This window comes from Pristiophorus japonicus, chromosome 7 (genome assembly GCF_044704955.1).
Source record: "Pristiophorus japonicus isolate sPriJap1 chromosome 7, sPriJap1.hap1, whole genome shotgun sequence".
NCBI classification, from domain to species: domain Eukaryota; kingdom Metazoa; phylum Chordata; class Chondrichthyes; family Pristiophoridae; genus Pristiophorus; species Pristiophorus japonicus.
Genome location: NC_091983.1, coordinates 26,942,552 through 26,965,342, shown reverse-complemented (window position 1 = coordinate 26,965,342; position 22,791 = coordinate 26,942,552). Strand labels below are relative to the sequence as shown.

The following is a 22,791-nucleotide window of genomic DNA, read 5'->3' as shown; positions in this document are numbered from 1 at the left end:
CACTCGCCAGCTCCTGGGTCATGTAAGCTGAGGTCAGGTCCAAATTTGAAAAAAGTTTGCCACCGGATAGAGATCCTCCGCTCTCAGTAGCGGGTACTGGTCTTGGAGTGACACCCGATTGATGGTGGCCTTGTAATCGCCACATATCCTGACCGACTCATCCGCCTTGATCACCAGCACAATCGGGCTCGCCCAGTCACTGAATTCGACTGGCGAGATGATGCCTTCCCTCAGCAGGCGGTCCAATTCACCTTCTATCTTTTCCCGCATCACGTACGGCACCGCTCTGGCCTTGTGGTGTACTGGTCTGGTGTCCGGGTTTATGTGAATCACTACCTTGGCCCCCATGAAAGTGCCAATGCCGGGTTCAAATAATGAGTCAAATTTGTCCAGGATCTGTGAGCATGATACTCGCTCCAGAGAGGAAATTGCATTGACATCGCCCCATTTCCAGTTCATGACAGCAAGCCAACTCCTCCCCAGTAGTGCGGGACCGTCCCCTGGGACAACCCAGAGTGGCAACCTGTTCTCCGAATCTTTGTGGGTCACGACTACCGTGGCGCTGCCTAGCACCGGAATGATCTGCTTTGTGTATGTCCGTAGCTGTGTGTCAATCGGCGATAATTTTGACCTCCTGGCCTTGGACGCCCACAACTTTTCGAACTGTTTGATACCTATCAGGGACTGGCTGGCCCCCATGTCTAGCTCCATTGATACTGGGATGCCATTGAGGAGCACTTTCATCATTATCGGTGGCGTCCTGGTGTATGAACTGTATATGTGCTCCACATGAACTCGCTGAACTTCAGCTTCCAGCAATTTCCCCCAGCGTTCATTTCTGCAGGTATTTTGCTCATCTCTGCAAACTCCGGCTGAGTGTGTGCCTCCACGCCTCCAGCATCAGCTGCTGTTTGAAACAAAAGGTCCCTTGCCAGTTGATCGTCCCTGAGTGCCCCTGTTATTGCCCTTGCCTGGAGAACTGTGTGCTGCTTTAACAATGTTGAATCTCTGTCCCAACCATTCCTTAACACAGTACCTCTCGTCTGTTCTGCTAGTGGCCATGCTCGCGTGGTTTAAATCCCAGTTTCTTGTCGCCATTGATATGTCCTTACTCTATAGTATAAATGCACACGAGGCCCATGCTTGAGAGAAGGTCAGTCTGTGATCTGTCCTTTATTTCATAGCACTCAAGTGATGGAAGTGGGTGGGGCTTCCCCTTTTATATCTGAAGGTCTAGGTTAGAAGTGTCTCCCACAAGTTCACCACCTTAGTGGTCAGTGTTCTCACAGTGTACAACTTAGGTCAGATTATACATGGGTTACAATGCTGGTTGAATACATGACACTTGTGACCAAGCTTAAGCTTACTTGGCCTGCTGTGTCCTTTTTTCTTTTTCTTGTCCCTCCAATTCTTTGACACAATTCCTATCTCCAAAGATTATGGCCCTGAAATTTCGGTCAGAGGCTTCTTTCGAACTAATGCGTCCAACTGGAGAATTTTTACGAATTAACCTGGTGGCCCCAGAGGCACCTCTGATTCCGGTGGGGAGGCCTTCTCTTCCCGTCCTGCAGGCCGTGACTGCACAACCAATCAGGTACAGTATTCCACAGCATTCTCATTAATAGCAATGAGAACTCCGTATCTACCAGTTCTCATTGCTATTAATGAGGGGGGGAAAAAACCACAACGCCATAATAAAAAATAAAAAACATACCTCACATAGTTAAAATTAATTAAAGTTAATGTCTTAAATATATATTTTTCTGATTCTTTTTTTAAATTATGGTTTAAAATAAACTTGCCGTAGTGGACAGGGTCTTTAGCAATAAAATGTGCTTTCAAAATTTTATTTTACAATGTTTTTGTGTGCTTTGCGCCTGCTTTTATCAGGTGTAAGAGTTTTCAGGACACTTGCTGGGCAAGATATGGGTAAATACTGCAATCTTGCCCATGCGAATGTCCTGGCTGTGGAGATGCGGACGATGGAGCTTGACAGATCGGAAAAGCCGGTTTTCAGCGCATGCGTATTGTGTGCTGAAAACCAGCTTTTGCAGTGCCTCCCGAGTCCGTACACACTCCGTACAGACCCAGGGAGACCGGGATTTCTGGGCCTATAGTATCGGCTCTCTAACCTTCTTTATTCTGGGAGGAATATCATCTTGGCCTAGTGACTTTCTACTTTTAGCACCATTTACTTTTAAAAGAGCATTCTCTTGAATATTTACCATCAGGTCTCCCAAATCCCCTCAATCCTGCAAGTCCCAATTTCACCTTGCTCTACATGCCAGCTTGGTACAGTTAGTGCTTATTCAGAAGGTTGTAGGTTCAAACTGCAATCCAAGTCTTGAATGCTAAATCTGTAAGCTGACACTTCATTGAAGAACAGGTCAGAGCTGCCATTCTTTGCATGAGATTATACCAGGGCCCTTTCCAGTGGGACAGGTTGACATTGAAGGTCCGATGGCATTATTTAGATGATGACAATATCATGGACAGGTGCAGAAAATAATCAAAAATGCTAATGAAATGTTGGCCTTTATATCTGGAGGACTACAATACAAGGGGGTCGAAGTTATGCTGCAGCTATACAAAACCCTGGTTAGACCACAGCTGGAGTACTGAGTGTCATTCTGGGCACCACACCGTAGGAAGGGTATATTGGCCTTGATTTACTAGCATGATACCCAACATCAAAGGATAAAATTGAGAGATTACACAAACTTAGGGGTTTATTCACTGGAATTTAGACGGTTAGGGGGTGATCTGATCAAAGTTTTTAAGATATTAATGGGAACTGATGGGGTAGATAGAGAAACTATTTCTGCTGGTTGGGGAGTCTGGGGCTCGGGGGCCAGAGTGTTTGGGGCTCGGGGGCCAGAGTGTTCAGAAGTTAGGAAATACCGATTACACAAAAGGTGGTAGACGTTTGGAACAGTCCTCTGCAGCCAGCAGTTGATGCTAGATCAATTGTTAATTTTAAATCTGCGTTGAATAGATTTTTGTTAAACAAAGGTATTGAGGGATATGGAGCAAAGCTGTTACATGGAGTTCGGTCACCGATCAGCCATGATCTCATTGAATGGCTGAACAGGCTCGAGGGGTTAAATGGCCTACACCTGTTCCTTTTGAAAAGGTCATGGTGTTTTCTTGGTGTTCGGGCCAGCACTGTGCCCTTACCAACATCATCAGAAATAGATTAGCTGGTCATTCACTGTTTTGCTGCTTCTGGGACCTTGTTGTGCACACGTAATCACTGCCACATTCACCTACATAGCAGCAACAGTGTTTTAAAAAAGTAGTTCATTTTGTATGTGAAGTGTGTTGGGGATGTTTGAGTTTTATGAAAGGACACTACATATGAAATACTTAGCAAGCACCTCTGCTATTATACATAAGTATAAGATGGCCCCCTCTGCCTTGTATTTGAATAAGTCCTTGCTATTTCTCATTGTGTTAACAATTTCTTTTCCTACCGCTTGAATGAGAATAACATGCGGCAGAATTGCGTAGTTATCTTTTTATCATGTTGTCTCTCTGGCGACTGCTCCAAAAGTTATAAAACACTACACTGTCAGACCATGTCAATTGGATTAAAACTATTAAATCAGATTCAATTACCGACAATTGCAGCGAAGCAAAATAATACAGCAAATAGTTATACGACCACGGAGATAAAATCAGACCACAAAAGGTTAAATATTTGTTTCAGATGTCTTTCTCTCTCAATCCGATAATCTACAAGACTTTGGTGAAGGTCGTGATGTGATGTCTGTATATGGGCGAGGCAATATGCTTGCCCAGGCAACACAGATTGCAGATGCCGCCTCATATACCACTTCAATCTGAACTGATCAAACACGGAAAACCCACATCCTTTACCAGGCAGAATACAACACACCAGATCAAGGGGTTTGTGTATGTAATTATATGTTGATTAATTTTACAGTTCAGGTTGAAGTCTGTGAACTGCAGCTGTCTGACTTTGTTTACTTACATTTAAAACAGCTCAAGACATTTTGGGGTTTTCTCCTGAAATCAGCAATTCCCTGCAAGTTTTGAATACATTTTACCGACATGTAGGAAGTGGTATTACAATGAACTTGCAAGTATTGACAATTGACAGTGCTGTGGAAAACTAGATGTGTCCCTCTTTTCCCGTTCCCACCCAAAACCAGTAAACTGATTTGTATATTTTCTTCCTTCGTCACAAAACCCAAAATAATTTTTTCTATTAAATGTAGTTAATTTAAAAATATATATATTTTAATCGTGGACTCAGCAAAAAGGAAAAATGTTCGAAGAACTGATTCATTTATAGCACACATTGAAAGTTTTACATGTTGGTGGGCTGGCCCTGGTTTATGTTTTTCTAAATTTGTGATCTGGCTGTGGGCAACACTGGCACGGCAGCATTGATGCCCTGGGGGCATTAAGGGGCAACCGCCCAGTGTGGCATTTGATCATGTGTCGGCCAGACCGGGTATGGGTGCTCAGTGTCCTTACCCAAAGTACTTAAGTTGAACCAGTTGCGTTTTTTACAACAATCCCAAAGCTCTAGTGGCCAGCCCACAAATGATCAGGTTCATGGATTAGAATTCTGCAATTTTCCACGGGAGGATTTGAAACTTGTGACCTCTGGTTTGCTGGTCCAGTACCATAACAGCTAGGCTATGGTACCCCAGAGTTTCATCCGTCTGCCTTTCCCAGGGCAGACAAGTGGATGTTTCCTTGGTCCTGAAACACAGGTTCCAAGTGAAACAGCGATTTACTTGTACTACTTGCAATTTGGTATACTGTATTCGCTGCTCACGATGCGGTCCCCTCTACATTGGGGAGACCAAACGTAGATTGGGTGATGGCTTTGCGGAACACCTCCGTTCAGTCCGTAAGCTTGACTCTGAGCTTTGAGTTGCGTATCATTTTAATTCTCCGCTTCAATCCTGCGCTGACCTCTGACCGCGGCCTCCTACACTGTTCCAATGAAGCTCAATGTAAGCTTGAAGAACAGCACCTCATCCTTCAATTCGGCACCTTACTCAACATGGAATTCAACAATTTCAGATCATAACCTCTGCTCCCATTTTTTCTGACAGCAGCTGTTGGTAATGATTCCATTATTCCCGTTTACAGCTCCTCTAGACCCATCTTTTGTTTTTCTTGCCCCATTACCATCCCCTTTTGCACCATCATCCCTTTTCTCATTTAATCTCTCCTGTCTTCCACCCATTCCGCCGCTCTTTTCTCCCCTGCCTTCCACCCATTCCGCCCCTCTTTTCTCCCCTGCCCTGCTTTCTCTGCTTGCTTAAAATCTGTTAGTTCTAATCTTTTACACTTTCTGATGAAAGGTCTTCGACCTGAAACGTCAACCGTCTCTCTCTCGCCACAGATTCTGCCTGACTTGTTGAGCATTTTCTGTTTTTATTGCAGATTTCCAGCATCCGCAGTATGTTGAGCTTGTTTAAGATACTCTTTCTGAAGCAATCCATTCTGATACATGGGCTTTTATTGCATTTGGCAAGATTCGAACACAAGTTACATGTGTAACAACTAGAATTTTTTTTTTACAGATCTGTAAAATGCTATATTTGTATTTATAGTGTGTCGTCTTAGTTTAACTTGAAATCTTGGTGAATGGTTCAGTACTTTCAGCTAACTGACTTGGTTCAAATCGACTGGGGCAGGTAATTAAAGGATATTTGTCTATTCTTTGTGCGAGTGTTGAGACTTTGAAATGCCTTGCTGTCAACTTGGGTCTGCTCGCATGTTGTACCTATTTCATTGGTTTCAAGATCTGATTAAGAGGGACACTGTTTTAGGTAACAATATGAGCCTATCATACAATATTCCTTTCATGAAGAGCGCAGTAAGCAATGGAGTGTGAATAGCTCAGCATGAGGCTAACTTTTTGCACTTCAAAGGGTATTCTTGCTGCCTTGTTATACAAAATGTCAAAGAATCTGCGAAGTTGCAAGCTCTTGAGTAAATTACTTTGCGATAGTCACAGGAAAAAGCAACCAGGGTGTTCATTATTTCCAGCAGCAGCTGCTAAGGTCAAGAAATTGTTGCCTTCTGTTGATCATGTCGACTTTGAAAGCGATCTTATTAGTTAGTCCAGATGGTTGTCGGGACTGCTGAAGGGAATCAAAACCAAACCTCTAAACATTTGATGGTGACATCGCCCCAATCAAGTCTATATAATTATAAGAGAAGCGGCACGGAGGATGATTGGGGAATTGTAATGAAGTACGCTGCAAGGCAGGACAACTATGTACCAAATCAGCAGTGTCAAGCTAACATCATCTGACAACCGGGAGTGAAATTGAGCCTGTTTGATAAAACTCTGGCTATGTTAGGGTAAAAAATGATGTGCATGTACATACAGAACTTGAAAATGCACTGACCAAGGTAGTGTTTTGTTCTCCCCCCTTCAGCATTGGAAGGTGCTGATGTAAATATATCATAACAGACAGTTTGCATTAATTACAGAAGACGATTCTTAATTGTAACATCCCCACGGCAAGTGAGATTGCCCCTTTGCAGATGATCACGTTGAGCAAACGCGTCAGGCTGCGTTGTGAATTAATCAGCACTTGAACAAATGTTCCCCATTGACTGGGACTGAGTGTGCCTGTGTGTCACAGAAAGTTTGTGTGCTGAATCCTGAAACGACTGCTGTGTGCCTTTAGCGGGGACTGGAGCAGCATGTGTGAGGATGGACTGGTAATTACAGTGAGGTGTCACTGGTGCCTTTCATGCCCCCGTGTTTTCCATGCCCTGTTCATTTAGGAACAGCATCTCATCCTGAGGGAGGAGAAGGATTTCATCAGTCTCGCCAGTCAACAAGCTGACTTAATGGCAGCTGAGCACAGTGTGGCACTGGTCTCAGAAAGCACAAGGGAATCTGTCGCCACTTTGCTGCCTCTCTGTCGGAGAATCCATGTGGTGGTGGAAGTTGGCCTCAATAAGTTGGCTTAAAGTTGCTGAAAATGTAAACAAAATATTTGATTTGTATTTGTTCAGGGTCAAGTCCATTATCCCACAATTTGATTAAAGTAGCTAGCAGGTTTGTTTCGCGTGAATTGCATTTAACATACCATGAGCATTCTGCGCTCTCGATTCATCGAGTTCTCCCCCCTCGGGAGGACTTCAGTCCAACTGTTGGAAGCAGTGATACACATCTCAGACTCAGACTCACTAATGGCCTTGTGTGTGCACGTTTCCTTTCCATGTGATTCTATCCCCATTTATACAAATTATGGGTCCCACACAAGCTCGTGACATCTTTCTTTCTCGCGCCCTTCTCCTGCCCAGAATAGCTTTGTCCCATGGAACTATCTCACTCCCTGACCATGGACAATAGTGTTGATACAGGAGAATAGCGACAGGGTTCCAACAATTACAAACATAAGAATTAATTGACCACAATAAAGACTGATTGTTCATGTATAGTGTCGAAAGGCAAATGTTCGCAAAAGCCTGAAGTAACTTTATTTGCCCCTCTCCTTTTCTCTCCTGATCCACTTCTCCAGTATATAGACATCTTTTTTTTTAATTATTCCTTGTTAATGTTCCACCATTTCTGTCTCCTCCCCTCCTGAAAGCATTGGTATCTTTCTGGAGGATGTGGTTCCGCAAGTTGCCTTAATCGATGTCTCTTTAAAATACACTGACCTTGAGTACACTAAAGAACCCAACAAAGCATATTTGATTAAACTTCAGGATACAATAGCCTAGTTGTTAGGCAACTGGATCAGCAACCCAGCGATCATCAGTTCAAATCTTACCACAGCAAATCGCTGAACTTAGAGGAAATTAAATAGAGCGAATCTGGGGGGAAAAACACTGCACGACGATTTTAATTTTCAGAAAGGCGCTTCTAGTAAAAGGCCTACCTAATATTCCCACTAATGTTTCTAAGGAATACATTTTCTATAGAATTTATATTCAAATGAACTGCATTTATTTGTCTGAGTTTAATTTGTAGTAGACTTCTGGCGTTAAGGAATCGCCTTTAACTGGGGTGTTCTTCCATAATCCTCGCGAGACTTTGTTTCTTTTTTCTGCCAGCTTTCTCCACTCACCTTTCCCCCCCCCCCCCCCTTCTCTTGTGAAGTAATTGGTTCCTTGTTGGGCAGGGTACCCCAGGTGCCCTCTGTTACGTTGCCACTCTTCCTGTGACAGAGTGTGGGCAGGCTGCTCAACAGAGAAGAGTTGGGTGACGAGGAATGGGAACCGTGGACCAATTTTCTCTCCAGTCCATGTTTGGTTGCCGAGTGGCTCTTTTGCCGACGATGAGCTAAATCAGGACAGACTGGAAGAATCAAACCTGAGACCTTCCTGGTTTGTATGGCTTAGCTGCTCACTGCCCTAACTAGCTGAGCCACTGGGCCACGGGCAACCTTCTGTTGGCAACGTGAAGCAGCTTGTAATGAGCCTCCTTTCCCTTGCAGCCATGCGTATATTGGACAGGACTATAGTGTTCAGAGGAACGTTGGGAAGATTTCATTGGAACAGATTGACAGTGTAAGTATTGGCTCTGTGTTTCTAATCCCCAAACTGCTTCTGCCTCCGAGTTACATAGTAGCGCTTAATAATGCCATATTTGTGCTGGTGATGCATATGTGCATGTCAAAACTATATGAAACGACCCGAATACATTGACTAGGTCATAAAATGGTCTGGTATTGTTTACGCCACAAATCTGAAAACCGTTCCTTTTGAAATTATACCTCCGTCTTCGTCTTAAATATCATTTGATTTGTTCCAGCTGGCTACAAAATCATACGCACCATGTATGCGTCAGTTACACAAGGCTATACGGGATAACCATCACCTCCGACATGGTGGCCGCATGCAGTACGGGCTTTATCTCAAGGGAATAGGCATCACCTTGGAGCAGGCCTTGCAGTTCTGGAAGTCAGAATTTATAAGGGGCAAAGTGGATCCAGAAAAGGTAATGAGAGTACAGGTCCCTTTCACAGGTTGACTTTTAATCAGATCATCCTGATACTGATAATTGTGCAAGAATTGTTAATCATTGCAATGACTCGTAGCAACATTTTGAAACTAATTTGATATACATATGTGTTGCCGTGGAGAAAGTTGGATTCCCTAATTTGCTTTCCTCGTAACAAAATTTGGTTTTGCTGACTTGCATGGGTACCAGGGGAGCTGGCCCGTGTTTTCTGAAATTGAAATAGATGCTGTGGATGTGTTCAATTTAACCATATTGAGGAACAGGATTCTGATACCCTGCCAGCAGCGTAACACATGACCGCTGTATATACTAAATAATTGCAGCAGAAAACGTGAACACAGAAGGAAATGTGAGGAAGGTGACTAAGTTTAAACGAAAACCAGATTGCTACGTATGTGTGAGACAGCTTCATGCATTACTGTTGATCTGCCGAGAACGTCATTGTATTCTATCTGAATGATGTAGCTTTTCAGTTAACTAGTAATCATAGCATTTTTCACATGCCCTTTGCATCCAATGATATAATTAAAGTTAACTTTCAATTTCTGCATACATAAATGAATACAATTATATTGGGCCCAAGTATCCGCCCTCGGTAAAAACGGTGCACCTCCTTAAGGTGCGCCGACTTTCTGGAATAAAAAGGGCGGTGAAAACTTACCTTGTGATTCTGCGAGCTCCTCAGGATGTCTTCGTGCTCGGCATGGTGCAGCACAAGGGGTCGGGGGTGGAGCCAGGTCCCGGTGCTGAAAACAGGGCCGGGACCTCTGCACATGCGCGCTAGAGTATGCGCGCATGTGCAGTAGCTCCTTGCCCCGGGGCAGCATGGGAGGGGCCCGAAGCACGCGAGACCTGGCCAAATGGGTTCTCCGAGCGAAGATCGGGACTCGGGCCTCCCTCCCGTTCAGCTCCCCCTCCTCCTTCCACACTGTCATCGGGGCCTGCCCGCCGGCATCACGCTGGGGGCGGGCCCCGCCCAAAGTCCTCGGTGGCGGCCAAGCATCTGCATTGTTGGTGGGGCCCACCTGCCCAGCATCTCGTTGGGGGTGGGCCCCGCCGAAAGTCCTCGGCGATGGCCAGGCATCTGCGTCGTCGGCAGTGAGGCCCATTCATCCTCCCTCCTCCCCTCTTTCTCCCCCCCCCCCCTTCCGTTCAGCCTCCACCCCCCCCCCCCTTCGGTTCAGCCCCATCCCTCCCCCCCACCTCCCTTTTCCCCCTGCTCTCCCCCTCTCCCTCCTCCTCCCCCCTCCCTCCCTCTTCCCCCCCCCCCCCCCCCAACCCCTCGCTGGGAGGGAGAGAGAGACACTGAGAGGGAGGGGGAGAGAGAGACATTGAGAGGGAGGGGGAGATAGAGAGACACTGAGAGGGAGGGGGAGATAGAGAGACACTGAGAGGGAGGGGGAGATAGAGAGACACTGAGAGGGAGGGGGAGAGAGAGACACTGAGAGGGAGGGGGAGAGAGAGACACTGAGAGGGAGGGGGGAGAGAAAGACACTGAGGGAGGGGGAGATAGAGAGACACTGAGAGGGAGGGGGAGATAGAGAGTCACTGAGAGGGAGGGGGAGATAGAGAGACACTGAGAGGGAGGGGGAGATAGAGAGACACTGAGAGGGAGGGGGAGAGAGAGACACTGCGAGGGAGGGGGAGAGAGAGACACAGAGGGAGGGGGAGAGAGAGAGACACTGAGAGGGAGGGGGAGAGAGAGAGACACAGAGGGAGGGGGAGAGAGAGAGAGACACAGAGGGAGGGGGAGAGAGAGACACTGAGGGAGGGGGAGAGAGAGACACTGAGAGGGAGGGGGAGAGAGAGAGACACTGAGGGAGGGGGAGAGAGAGAGACGCAGAGGGAGGGGGAGAGAGAGAGACGCAGAGGGGGGGAGAGAGAGAGACGCAGAGGGAGGGAGAGAGAGAGACACACTGAGAGGGAGGGGGAGAGAGAGACACACTGAGAGGGAGGGGGAGAGGGACAGACGCTGACAGAGGGGGGGGAGGGAGAGAGAGAGACGCGGGGGGGGGGGGCCTGTCCCAGCAAGCTGCAGTCGGTGAGTAGAAACTTAATGTTTTATTTATTGATTTTTTAATTATTTTATTATTTAAAAAACATTTTTTGATTGATTTATTGGTTAATTTATTGATTTATTTATCATTTATTATTGATGTTGGCTCTTTATTTGTAAAAGTGGTGTTTAGTATTTGTAAACCCCCCCCCCCCCAAATCTCTCATTCCCTACGCCTGATTTATAAGTGTAGGCAAGGTTTTTCTGAGCGTACAAAAATCTACACTTACTCCATTCTAAGTTAGTTTGCTAAACAGGCGTAAGTAGCTGGATACGCCCCCCTTTTGGGGAAAAAAAATCTGTTCTAAAATGAAACTATTCTTACTCTCTAGAACCGGAGCAAACTAAATGTCGAGAATTGCAATTTCTAAGATGCTCTATTCTAAACTAGTTGCTCCAAAAAAATAGGAGCAACTCAGGCTGAAACTTGAGCCAATTAATTGGAAAAGAATCGTAGAATGTTACAGCACAGAAAGAGGCCATTCGGCCCATCGGCCCAGCTCTTCAAAAGAGCGGTCTAATTTGTAGCGCTCCCCAAAGCTTTACAAAACTTTTCCCCTTTAAGTATTTATCCAATTCCCTTTTGAAAGTTGCTCTTGAATCTGCTTCCTCCACGCTTTCGGGCAGTGCGTCCCAAATCACAACAACTTGCTGTGTAAAAAGTTATCCTGATCTCCTCTCTGGCACTTTTCCAATTACCTTGAATCTGTGTCCTCTGGTTATTGACTTTCTGCCACTGGAACCATTTATGTACTCTTACCATTTGGTGTTGAATATCTATCGAACCCAGTTTTACTCGCTATTTGCCCAGCAAATGCCCTTGAAATTCTTAACTGTTTTTATCAGTGTCGGACTTTTAATGGACAGAAAAATTATTTTTTTTTCAATCATTTAAGCATTTAAAGTCCTATTTTAAAAAAAAAAGTGAGTTTATTTTTAGACCCTTTAATATATAAAAATTTATTTTTCAAAAATTTAACTTTTGTTTTAAATAATTTAAATTCCATTTTGATTCATTTTAATGAGATTTATTTTAAGTGCTTGTGTGTTTTGGGGGGTATTCCCATTCACACTTATGGTGATTCCGCACGTATGGAACTCACCACAAGTATGAATGGGTTGGGTCGATCCCAGGGACGCATACAAAGTGCCTAAGTCCCTGGGATGCATGGGCCTCTATGCAGGCCTTCACATAGAGACCCAGGATCGCAAGTCTCTGAACTTCCCGGACTACCAGGTAGATCCATCGAAATTTTTCAGGTCGGAGGAATCTACCCATGGGAAGCCTCCGACTGCAATTTCTGGACCGTTGACTTTAAATGCATCGTCATCATAGGAAGTCCCTCGGAATCGAGGAAGACTTGCTTCCACTCTTAGCATGAGTTCTTTGGTGGCTGTACAGTCCAATACGAGAACCACAGTCTCTGTCACAGGTGGGACAGACAGTGGTTGAAGGAAAGGGTGGGCAGGGAGCCTGGTTTGCTGCACGCTCCTTCCGCTGTCTGCGCTTGATTTCTGCACGCTCTCGGCGACGACACTCGAGGTGCTCAGCGCCCTCCCGGATGCACTTACTCCACTTAGGGTGGTCTTTGGCCAGGGACTCCCAGGTGTCAGTGGGGATGCCGCACTTTTTCAGGGAGGCTTTGAGGGATGTCCTTGTAACATTTCCGCTGCCCACCTTTAGCTCGTTTGCCGTGGACGAGTTCCGAGTAGAGCGCTTGCTTTGGGAATCTCGTGTCTGGCATGTGAACAATGTGGCCTGCCCAGCGGAGCTGATCAAGTGTCGTCAATACTTCAGTGCTGGGGATGTTGGCCTGATGGAGGACGCTAACGTTGGTGCGTCTGTCCTCCCAGGGGATTTGACTTGAAATGCACTACTTGAAGGAAGACTCCTAGCTGTATTTCTGGGATTAAAAATGTATTAGTTATATATTTTAAGAGATCTTCAGCTGAGTCCAGAACCAAACGCACCTTGCTTTCTCTCTCAGATTGGCTTTTTGAGCTTCATGCTTCTGTTTCTCGGAGAACATTGGAGAATTTAGAAATAAATGCAGAAAATGCTGGAATTGAAAATACTGATCAGGTCAGAGAGAGAGAGAAACAGAGTTAGCGTTTCAGACCGATGACTTTACATCAGAACTCGAAGAAGTTACAGATTTAGCAGTTCATAAGCAAGTGCAGCGGCAGGGAAAGAGGAGTGGGGGGGACGGGAGGAAAGAACAGAAGGGAAGATGTGTGATCGGGTGGAAGGCAGGAGAGATAAATGACAAAAAAGGTGATGATGCAAGGCAAAAGGGAATGGTAATGGGACAAGTTAAGAAATATAAACAGGAAATGCTCAGCCAGTCAGACAGCATCTGTGGAGAGAGAAACAGAGTTAACGTTTCAGATCGCTGACCTTTCATCAGAACTGAAATATTAACTCTGTTTCTCTCTCCACAGATGCTGCCTGACTTGCTGCATATCTCCAGCATTTTCTGTTTTTAAATTCAGATTTCCAGCATCCGCAGTAATTTGCTTTTGTAAAGAAATGAAAGATGGGTCATGAGCCGGTGTAATTGGAGAACAGCAGAATCATGACCATCTGCTGCCCAAGAAACTGGCCGCAGTGGTTATGGTCTGAAATTGTTGAACTCAATGTTGAGTATAGGCGGCTGTAAAGTGTCTGATTGGGAGATGAGGTATTGTTCCTCGAGTTTCCGTTCAGCTATTCTTTCCAACCTGGCTTCTGCACTTGTTTAAGAACTGTTAAATCTCCAACTTCTTCCAATTCTGACAAAGTCATCGACCTGAAACCTTAACTGTCTTTCTTGCTCCACAGGTGCTGCCTGACCTGCTGAGTGTTTCCAGCAATTAGTTTTTTTGTCAGATTGCTAACAGCCGCAGTGTTTTGCTTTTGTAGTGGAGAATTTAGCTTTAGTCTCCCTTACCCAGATGTCTGCTGCTCTCTAATTCAGGGATTGCTGCAGCCTCATTTGGTGGACAAAGTTCGGAATCACAGCCAGAATTTAGAAGTTTAAAATCAGTTGATTGACGGTGGCGTAATGTTAGGCGGGATTCTAAAGTTAACTAGTCCTATAATGTTACTCTGACAGTGCTGCATATTGGCACATTGCTGTGTGACTGTTGCGACCACACTCCGTTTTTAATTAGAATGGATTAACATGATTTAATGTGCAGTACACATTTCACTGTTTTTGATGCCCAAGTGTTTTCTGAAAAGATCTCTGATTTAAGAATATCTTGTGTATTTGAGAGAGGAGTCGCTTTTAATAAGCAATGCATTAGATATGCTCACAGACCAGAATTAGCAGAGTGTTGTAATAGATTTTCCAAAGAAAAATGCATTCAGCTTTAAATGTGATAATATTTAAATATTATTGTGCTGTGGTTAGCATCTGTGTGATGGATTTACTGTACAGTATTTGGATCGCATATTTAGAACTTGGGTTTTGCGTCCATTCTCTTTGTGCCCTCATCATGCTTCAGTTTAACAAGGCCATTTACAACACCGCTAGCCATTTGGATTGCCTCAGGAGCAGGATTGAAGAAACTGTAAAATGACTAGAAAGCTCATTAACTCTAACCTCCTACAGCCCTCTGAGATCTCCGCATTCCTCCGATTCTGGCCTCTTGCGCATCCCGACTTCCTTCACTCCACCATTGGTGGCCGTGCCTTCAGCTGTCTGGGCCCTAAGCTCTGGAACTCCCTCCCTAAACCTCTCCCTCCTCCTTTAAGACGCTCCTTAAAACCTACCTCTTCGACCAAACTTTTGGTCACCTGTCCTAATATCTTTTTGTGTGGCTCAGTATCAAATTTTGTTTGACAACTCTCCTGTGAAGCGTCTTGGGACGTTTTACTACATTGAAGGTGCTTTATAAATACAAGTTGTTGTTGTTGTAGCATCAAACAGTTTAACACCAAATTAAGTGACGATTACAAGTTGATTTTTCTTTCATTAATTCTGAGAGTTATGGCAAGCACTGTTGGTGTGATTTTTATTTTTCTAATTCTATATTTCAGAATCAGTATAAAGCCTGTGCAGAGTTAGTCCGACTCCGGTGGTTGATAAACTTGTGGTAATGTTAGCCCAGTACTGCTGCGCATTGGTTTGCTGAGTTTCTTGAGCTATGAATCTATAAAATGTCATTGAAATGATTTCAGTAGGTTTCTACTAAAGGCCAAATTATATTGCAGTCTGGACGCCTCGGTCGAAGTGTGGCTTTAATCATATTCATAGTGATTCCTGGCGTGACTTCAGTGGGCCTGCTGTGGCTGCCAATTCAGGTCTGCAATGTTTACACTGCTGCAGTCTCCGACTGTTCAAAATCCCATTACCAGTGCTTTTGACAGATACTAACTTCAACCCTCCCAACAGTTAAGGGACATGTTTACTTAGCAGGGCAGTGTTATCCTCCCGGAAAGGATTGTCCTGGAGTCTCCAGGAATTCAAAGTTAATCTCCAGGACACAGTTAAGAGCAAACCCAGGGAGAAAAATCATAGGGACATTAAAATAAAATTAAGATTTTTTTTCATTTCCTTTGAACATTTATTAGTTATAAAAATATTGGAGATGGGATAGAAAGACTATGACTGAGAGTCAAGCATCATCCAATCTGAAAATTAGCAGCCTGTTCGCTATCCAATCGGTGAGGGAAGGCAGGGTGTCACGAGGATGGATGTATCGGCTGACCAATGGTGGGGGTGGGGCGGGTGGAAGCGGGAGGTCATGTGATGAAAGCTTCCAGGAATATGCCCAATCAGAGTTGCAACCCTACTCCCACATGATGCAGCTGCCCAACCTTGAACATATGACCTTCAGATCGGCTGAAAATGGTCATTAAAGCCAGTTTTTATCATATGAACCACCAGCTTTTATAAACTTGCTTCCAGCTCTAAAATGGATGGTATGAGAAGAAGCAGCAAACTGAGTAAAAAGGCTTTAACGTTCAATTTTAGGCAGAAGGGGATTAGATATGTTGGTTAGGTATATAGGAGCAGGAGACGACCATTCAGCCCCTCCAATCTGTTCTGCCATTCAATTAGATCATACCGATCTGTACCATAACTCCATTTATGCACCTTGGTAAAATTAGTTTGGGTTCCAATGAACGGAAATCATGATTTTAAAAATGTTGCATCTAGTGACACCACTCTTCCTGGCCCGACTTGAAGTGATTGGGAAATTGCCCGGATAATCACGCCTGGCGACCATGGCACTGCTGTCAGTGACTGGGATTGATTTTATGTGTGTCATTTTGTATTATGGAACTGTCCTCCACTGACTGCATTTTGCTGGAGAAATCACCGTGTTTTTATTGGGAGATGTTGCGGCCGTTTGCTGACGTGCACTACAGTGGCCTCCGCTGCTGTGATGTAGGCTGCCTGAGTTGCGCTGTTCTTTGAATTTGCTCACGAAATACCAGCTCTTCATGGAGCAGAAGACACTGCTGCCAGACTTCTTTGAGAAGATCTGGCTGGCGAATCTTGGGTTTCAGTTGACACGAGCATTCGAAATTGAAGGGCAGGGAAATCAAGCCTGTCCCACACCATGATAGCTGGAGCATCGTGGTTAAACACTGCCTCACTCCCACCCGCAAGTCACCTCCTGCAACCATGCAATCTCCTGAGAGGTTTAAAAAAAAAAGAGAGAAATATCCTAGGGCTTAATGGGGGAAAGAATTCTGGGGAAATTCCCCTCCGACCCCCTGAGTTGATCAAAACCAGTGCAGGAGACCACATGGACTAAGTGTTCTCTGTAAAGACACTTGCCTTCGACATGATGCGATCTCTGCCCCAGTCAGGATCCGGTCCAGCTCCCTGCTGAAGGTGTGCAGAGAGTTGACACTCTCCACACCAGTCGGCAACACATTTCTGAGGCTCACTGCTCTCTGGGAGCAGAAGAACCGCCCAACGTCCCGTCTATTCCTACTTGTGCAGAATTTAAACTCAGAACAATAACTTGTATTTATATAGTGCCTTTAACGTAGTGAAACATCCCAAGCCGCTTCACAGGAGTATTATGCGCTAAAAATTTGACACTGAGCATGTGACAGCAGGAAGAGCAGTGGAAGGAAGGTAGTGCAGGGGTCCCCTGCGGTCATCTCCCTCCAAAACAGATATACCGCTTTGGGCACTGTTGGGAGAGACGACTCATCAGGGAAAGGCAGCAGCAGCCAAGTTCATGGCACCATGGGTGGCTCTGCTGCACGGGAGAGCAGAAAAAAGAGTGGGAGAGCTATAGTGGTAGGGGATTCTATTGTAAGGGGAATAGATAGGCATTTCTGCGTCCATAATCGAGACTCCAGGATGGTATGTTGCCTCCCTGGTGCAAGGGTCAAGGATGTGTCTGAGCGGCTGCAGGATATTCTGGAGGGTGAGGGTGAACAGCCAGTTGTCGTGTGCATATAGGTACCAACGATATAGGTAAAAAATGGGATAAGGGCCTACAAGCTGAATTTCGGGAGCGAGGAGTTAAATTTAAAAGTAGGACCTCAAAGGTAGTAATCTCAGGATTGCTACCAGTGCCACGTGCTAGTCAGAGTAGAAATAGCAGGATAGTTGAGCTGAATACATGGCTTGAGGAATGGTGCAAGAGGGAGGGATTCAAATTCCTGGGACATTGGAACCGGTTCTGGGGGAGATGGGACCAGTACAAGCCTGACATCAGTAGTGGGGAAAATGTTGGAATCAATTATTAAAGATGTAATAGCAGCGCACTTGGAAAGCAGTGATAGGATCGGTCCAAGTCAGCATGGATTTATGAAAGGGAAATCATGCTTGACAAATCTTCGAGAATTTTTTGAGAATGTAACTAGTAGAGTGGACAAGGGAGAACCAGTGGATGTGGTGTATTTGGACTTTCAAAAGGCTTTTGACAAGGACCCACACAAAAGAGATTAGTGTGAAAAATTAAAGCACATGGTATTGGGGGTAATATATTGACGTGGATAGAGAACTGGTTGGCAGACAGGAAGCCAAGAGTAGGAATAAACGGCTCCTTTTCAGAATGGCAGGCAGTGACTAGTGGGGTACCGTGAGGTTCAGTGCTGGGACTCCAGCTATTTACACTGTATATTAATGATTTAGACGAAGGAATTGAATGTAATATCTCCAAGTTTGCAGATGACACTAAGCTGGGTGGCAGTGTGAGCTGAGAGAAGATGCTAAGAGGCTGCAGGGTGACTTGGACAGGTTAGATGATTGGGCACATGCATGGCAGATGCAGTATAATGTAGATAAGAACATAACATAAGAATTAGGAACAGGAGTAGGCCATCTAGCCCCTCGAGCCTGCTCCGCCATTCAACAAGATCATGGCTGATCTGGCCGTGGACTCAGCTCCACTTACCCGCCCGCTCCCCATAACCCTTAATTCCCTTATTGGTTAAAAATCTATCTATCTGTGATTTGAATACATTCAATGAGCTAGCCTCAACTGCTTCCTTGGGAAGAGAATTCCACAGATTCACAACCCTCTGGGAGAAGAAATTCCCTCTCAACTCGGTTTTAAATTGGCTCCCCCATATTTTGAGGCTGTGCCCCCTAGTTCTAGTCTCCCCGACCAGTGGAAACAACCTCTCTGCCTCTAACTTGTCTATCCCTTTCATTATTTTAAATGTTTCTATAAGATCACCCCTCATCCTTCTGAACTCCAACGAGTAAAGACTCAATCTATCATCATAAGGTAACCCCCTCATCTCCGGAATCAGCTTAGTGAATCGGCTCTGTACCCCCACCAAAGCTAGTATATCCTTGCTTAAGTAAGGTGACCATAACTGCACGCAGTACTCCAGGTGTGGCCTCACCAATACCCTGTACAGTTGCAGCAGGACCTCCCTGCTTTTGTACTCCATCCCTCTCGCAATGAAGGCCAACATTCCATTCGCCTTCCTGATTACCTGCTGCACCTGCAAACTAACTTTTTGGGATTCATGCACAAGGACCCCCAGGTCCCTCTGCACTGCAGCATGTTGTAATTTCTCCCCATTCAAATAATATTCCCTTTTACTGTTTTTTTCCCAAGGTGGATGACCTCACACTTTCCGACATTGTATTCCATCTGCCAAACCTTAGACCATTCGCTTAACCTATCTAAATCTGTTTGCAGCCTCTCTGTGTCCTCGACACAACCAGCTTTACCATTAATCTTTGTGTCATCTGCAAATTTTGTTACACTACACTCTGTCCCCTCTTCCAGGTCATCTATGTATATTGTTGTGGTCCCAGCACCGATCCCTGTGGCACACCACTAACCACCGATTTCCAACCCGAAAAGGACCCATTTATACCGACTCTGCTTTCTGTTAGCTAGCCAATTCTCTATCCATGCTAATACATTTCCTCTGACTCCGCGTACCTTTATCTTCTGTAGTAACCTTTAGTGTGGCACCTTATCGAATGCCTTTTGAAAATCTAAATACACCACATCCATCGGTACACCTCTATCCACCATGCTCGTTATATCCTCAAAGAATTCCAGTAAATTAGTTAAACATGATTGCCCCTTCATGAATCCATGTTGCATCTGCTTGATTGCACTATTCCTATCTCGATGTCCCGCTATTTCTTCCTTAATGATAGCTTCAAGCATTTTCCCCACTACAGATGTTAAACTAACCGGCCTATAGTTACCTGCCTTTTGTCTGTCCGCTTTCCAATCCGCTGGTACCTCCCCAGAGTCCAGAGAATTTTGGTAGATTATAACGAATGCATCTGCTATAACTTCCACCATCTCTTTTAATGCCCTGGGATGCATTTCATCAGGACCAGGGGACTTGTCTACCTTGAGTCCCATTAGCCTATCCAGCACTACCCCCCTTAGTGATAGTGATTGTCTCGAGGTCCTCCCTTCTCACATTCCTGTGACCAGCAATTTTTGGCATGGTTTTTGTGTCTTCCACTGTGAAGACCGAAGCAAAATAATTGTTTAAGATCTCAGCCATTTCCACATTTCCCATTATTAAATCCCCCTTCTCATCTTCTAAGGGACCAACATTTACTTTCGTCACTCTTTTCCGTTTTATATATCTGTAAAAGCTTTTACTATCTGTTTTTATGTTTTGCGCAAGTTTACTTTCGTAATCTATCTTTCCTTTCTTTATTGCTTTCTTAGTCATTCTTTGCTGTCGTTTAAAATGTTCCCAATCTTCTAGTTTCCCACTAACCTTGGCCACCTTATACGCATTGGTTTTTAATTTGATACTCTCCTTTATTTCCTTGGTTATCCATGGCTGGTTATCCCTTCTCTTACCGCCCTTCTTTTTCACTGGAATATATTTTTGTTGAGCACTATGAAAGAGCTCCTTAAATGTCCTCCACTGTTCCTCAATTGTGCCACCGTTTAGTCTGTGTTTCCAGTCTACTTTAGCCAACTCTGCCCTCATCCCACTGTAGTCCCCTTTGTTTAAGCAGAGTACGCTCGTTTGAGACACTACTTCCTCACCCTCAATCTGTGTTACAAATTCAACCATACTGTGATCACTCATTCCGAGAGGATCTTTTGCTCGGAGATCGTTTATTATTCCTGTCTCATTACACAGGACCAGATCTAAGATCTTATGTGAGGTTATCCACTTTGGTGGCAAAAACACAAAGGCAGAATATTATTTGAATGGTGACAGATTAGAAAAAGGGGAGGTGCAATGAGATCTGGGTGTCATGGGTACATCAGTCATTGAAAGTTGGCATGCAGATACAGTAGGCAGTGAAGAAGGCAAATGGCAGTTTGGCCTTCATAGCGAGAGGATTTGAGTATAGGAGCAGGGAGGTCTTACTGCAGTTGTACAGGGCCTTAGTGAGGCCACACCTTGAATATTTGTACAGTTTTGGTCTCCTAATCTGAGGAAGGACATTCTTGCTATTGAGGGAGTGCAGCAAAGGTTCACGACTGATTCCCGGGATGGCAGGACTGACCTATGAAGAAAGACTGGATTAACTTGGCTTATATTCACTGGAATTTAGAAGAATGAGAGGGGATCTCATAGAAACATATAAAATTCTGATGGGATTGAACAGGTTAGATGCAGGAAGAATGTTCCCGATGTTGGGGAAGTCCAGAACCAGGTGTCATAATCTAAGGACAAGGGGTAAGCCATTTAGGACCAGATGAGGAGAAACTTCTTCACTCAGAGAATTGTGAACCTGTGGAATTCTCGACCACAGAAAGTTGTTAAGGCTAGTTCGTTAGATATATTCAAAAGGGAGTTAGATGTGGCCCTTACGGCTAAAGGGATCAAGGGGTATGGGGAGAAAGTAGGAATGGGGTACTAAAGTTGCATGATCAGCCATGGTCATATTGAATGGTAGTGCAAGCTCGAAGGGCCGAATGGCCTACTCCTGCACCTATTTTCTATGTTTCTATGTGACTGGAAGCTTGGTCAAAGAGGCATGTTTTAAGGAGCTTCTTGAAGGAGGAAAAAGAGGCTGAGGGGTTCAGGCAGGGAGTTCCAGAGCTTCAGGCCTAGGCAACAGGAGACCCTGCCACCAATGGTTGAGCAATTCTAATCAGGGATGCTCGAGATTAGAGATAAGGAGAAGTATGGAGGGATTTGAAAATTACCTTCAAAAAGGACTTTCTAAGAAATGGAGACTATTTCATTGGGAGGAGAAGGAAACTGTATAGGATAGGTTGGCTATCAAACTCCTGGAAATGAAAGGGCACAACTGTGGAGGGGCGAAAGATTTTGAAAAATAAGAAACGTATGGGAACCATCCAAGCAGGGCACGATAATCGACAACGGTGTAAAATATTGGGTGATTTTAAGTTAGGAAAATGCAGCTGCTAAGAAAATGATATCAATAATAAACTTAAGTATATATACACTCGTGCAATTTTAAGAATAAAATGGGGAATTGGAAGCATTGGTGAATAAAAAGTCAATTTTCAATGCATCAGAAACTTGGATGAAAAATTAATTGAGTGGGGAATTAACTTGTAATGTTTCATGTACATTTTAAAAAGACACACAAGGCAAGGCAGGAGGTGGTATAGTAATTTCCCACCAAGCGATTAATTGTAATTGAGAGTGAGAGTAAAAGTATTGGCAATTAATTACTTTGGACAAAATCAATGAGCAGTAAATGGGAAAAGTGCATGATCCCAGACCCTGAGTAATCAGAGAGAGGCAAATCAAATACCCAGATCAGTCCTAGGTCCAGATTAGTGATCTGTGGCTGGGCAATCAACTGTAGTTTGTGGAGTTGACTGGTTTTAGCAGCGAATTGCAGTCAGACTTGGTTCTAATCTTCCATATGAGAGGTGTCACCTTGGAGCCAACTCAGCAACAGAGACCCTGCTCTTCCTTCCATCTGCCCCAAGGCAGAGAGTTACTCGTTGGTCTTCCGCCCCCACCCACAATCTTTAAAAGTATATCAAATGGAACCAATTGTTTGAATTTATACTTGGTTTTATTTAAGATACTCTTATAACAAAAATATATTTTGCAAATAACTTCTTGGTCCCATCAGGGAGGTAGAATTGGCCAAAGGCACTTTGTTTTCAGCTTTTGTTTTGCAAAGCTTGATGACGTAGCCTATTCTGTAAATTGGTGATCCACAGCTGAAATGGACAATTGAAACGATGAACAAATAAGCTGCACTCTCGTTTCAATGGCAAACAGCAAAGTGTTCCTTTAGTTAAACCACAGCGCAGTTAGAATCATAGCAAGAGGCCATTCGGCCCATCTTTGAAAGAGCTATCAAATTCATCCCACTCCCCTGCCCTTTCCCCATAGTCCTGCAATTTTTTTGCCCTT

At 44.6% G+C, this 22,791-nt stretch overlaps 1 protein-coding gene across 1 annotated transcript in view; it reads left to right on the top strand.

The window, feature by feature from the left end:
- Positions 1–22,791, top strand: part of prim2 (DNA primase subunit 2) — a 266,094-nt gene that overhangs the window by 186,211 nt on the left and 57,092 nt on the right. Inside the window, exons 8-9 of the mRNA XM_070884338.1 lie at positions 8,451–8,523; positions 8,768–8,953. Of these exons, the coding sequence (XP_070740439.1) occupies positions 8,451–8,523; positions 8,768–8,953 (259 nt within the window). The remainder of the gene's footprint in view (positions 1–8,450; positions 8,524–8,767; positions 8,954–22,791) is intronic.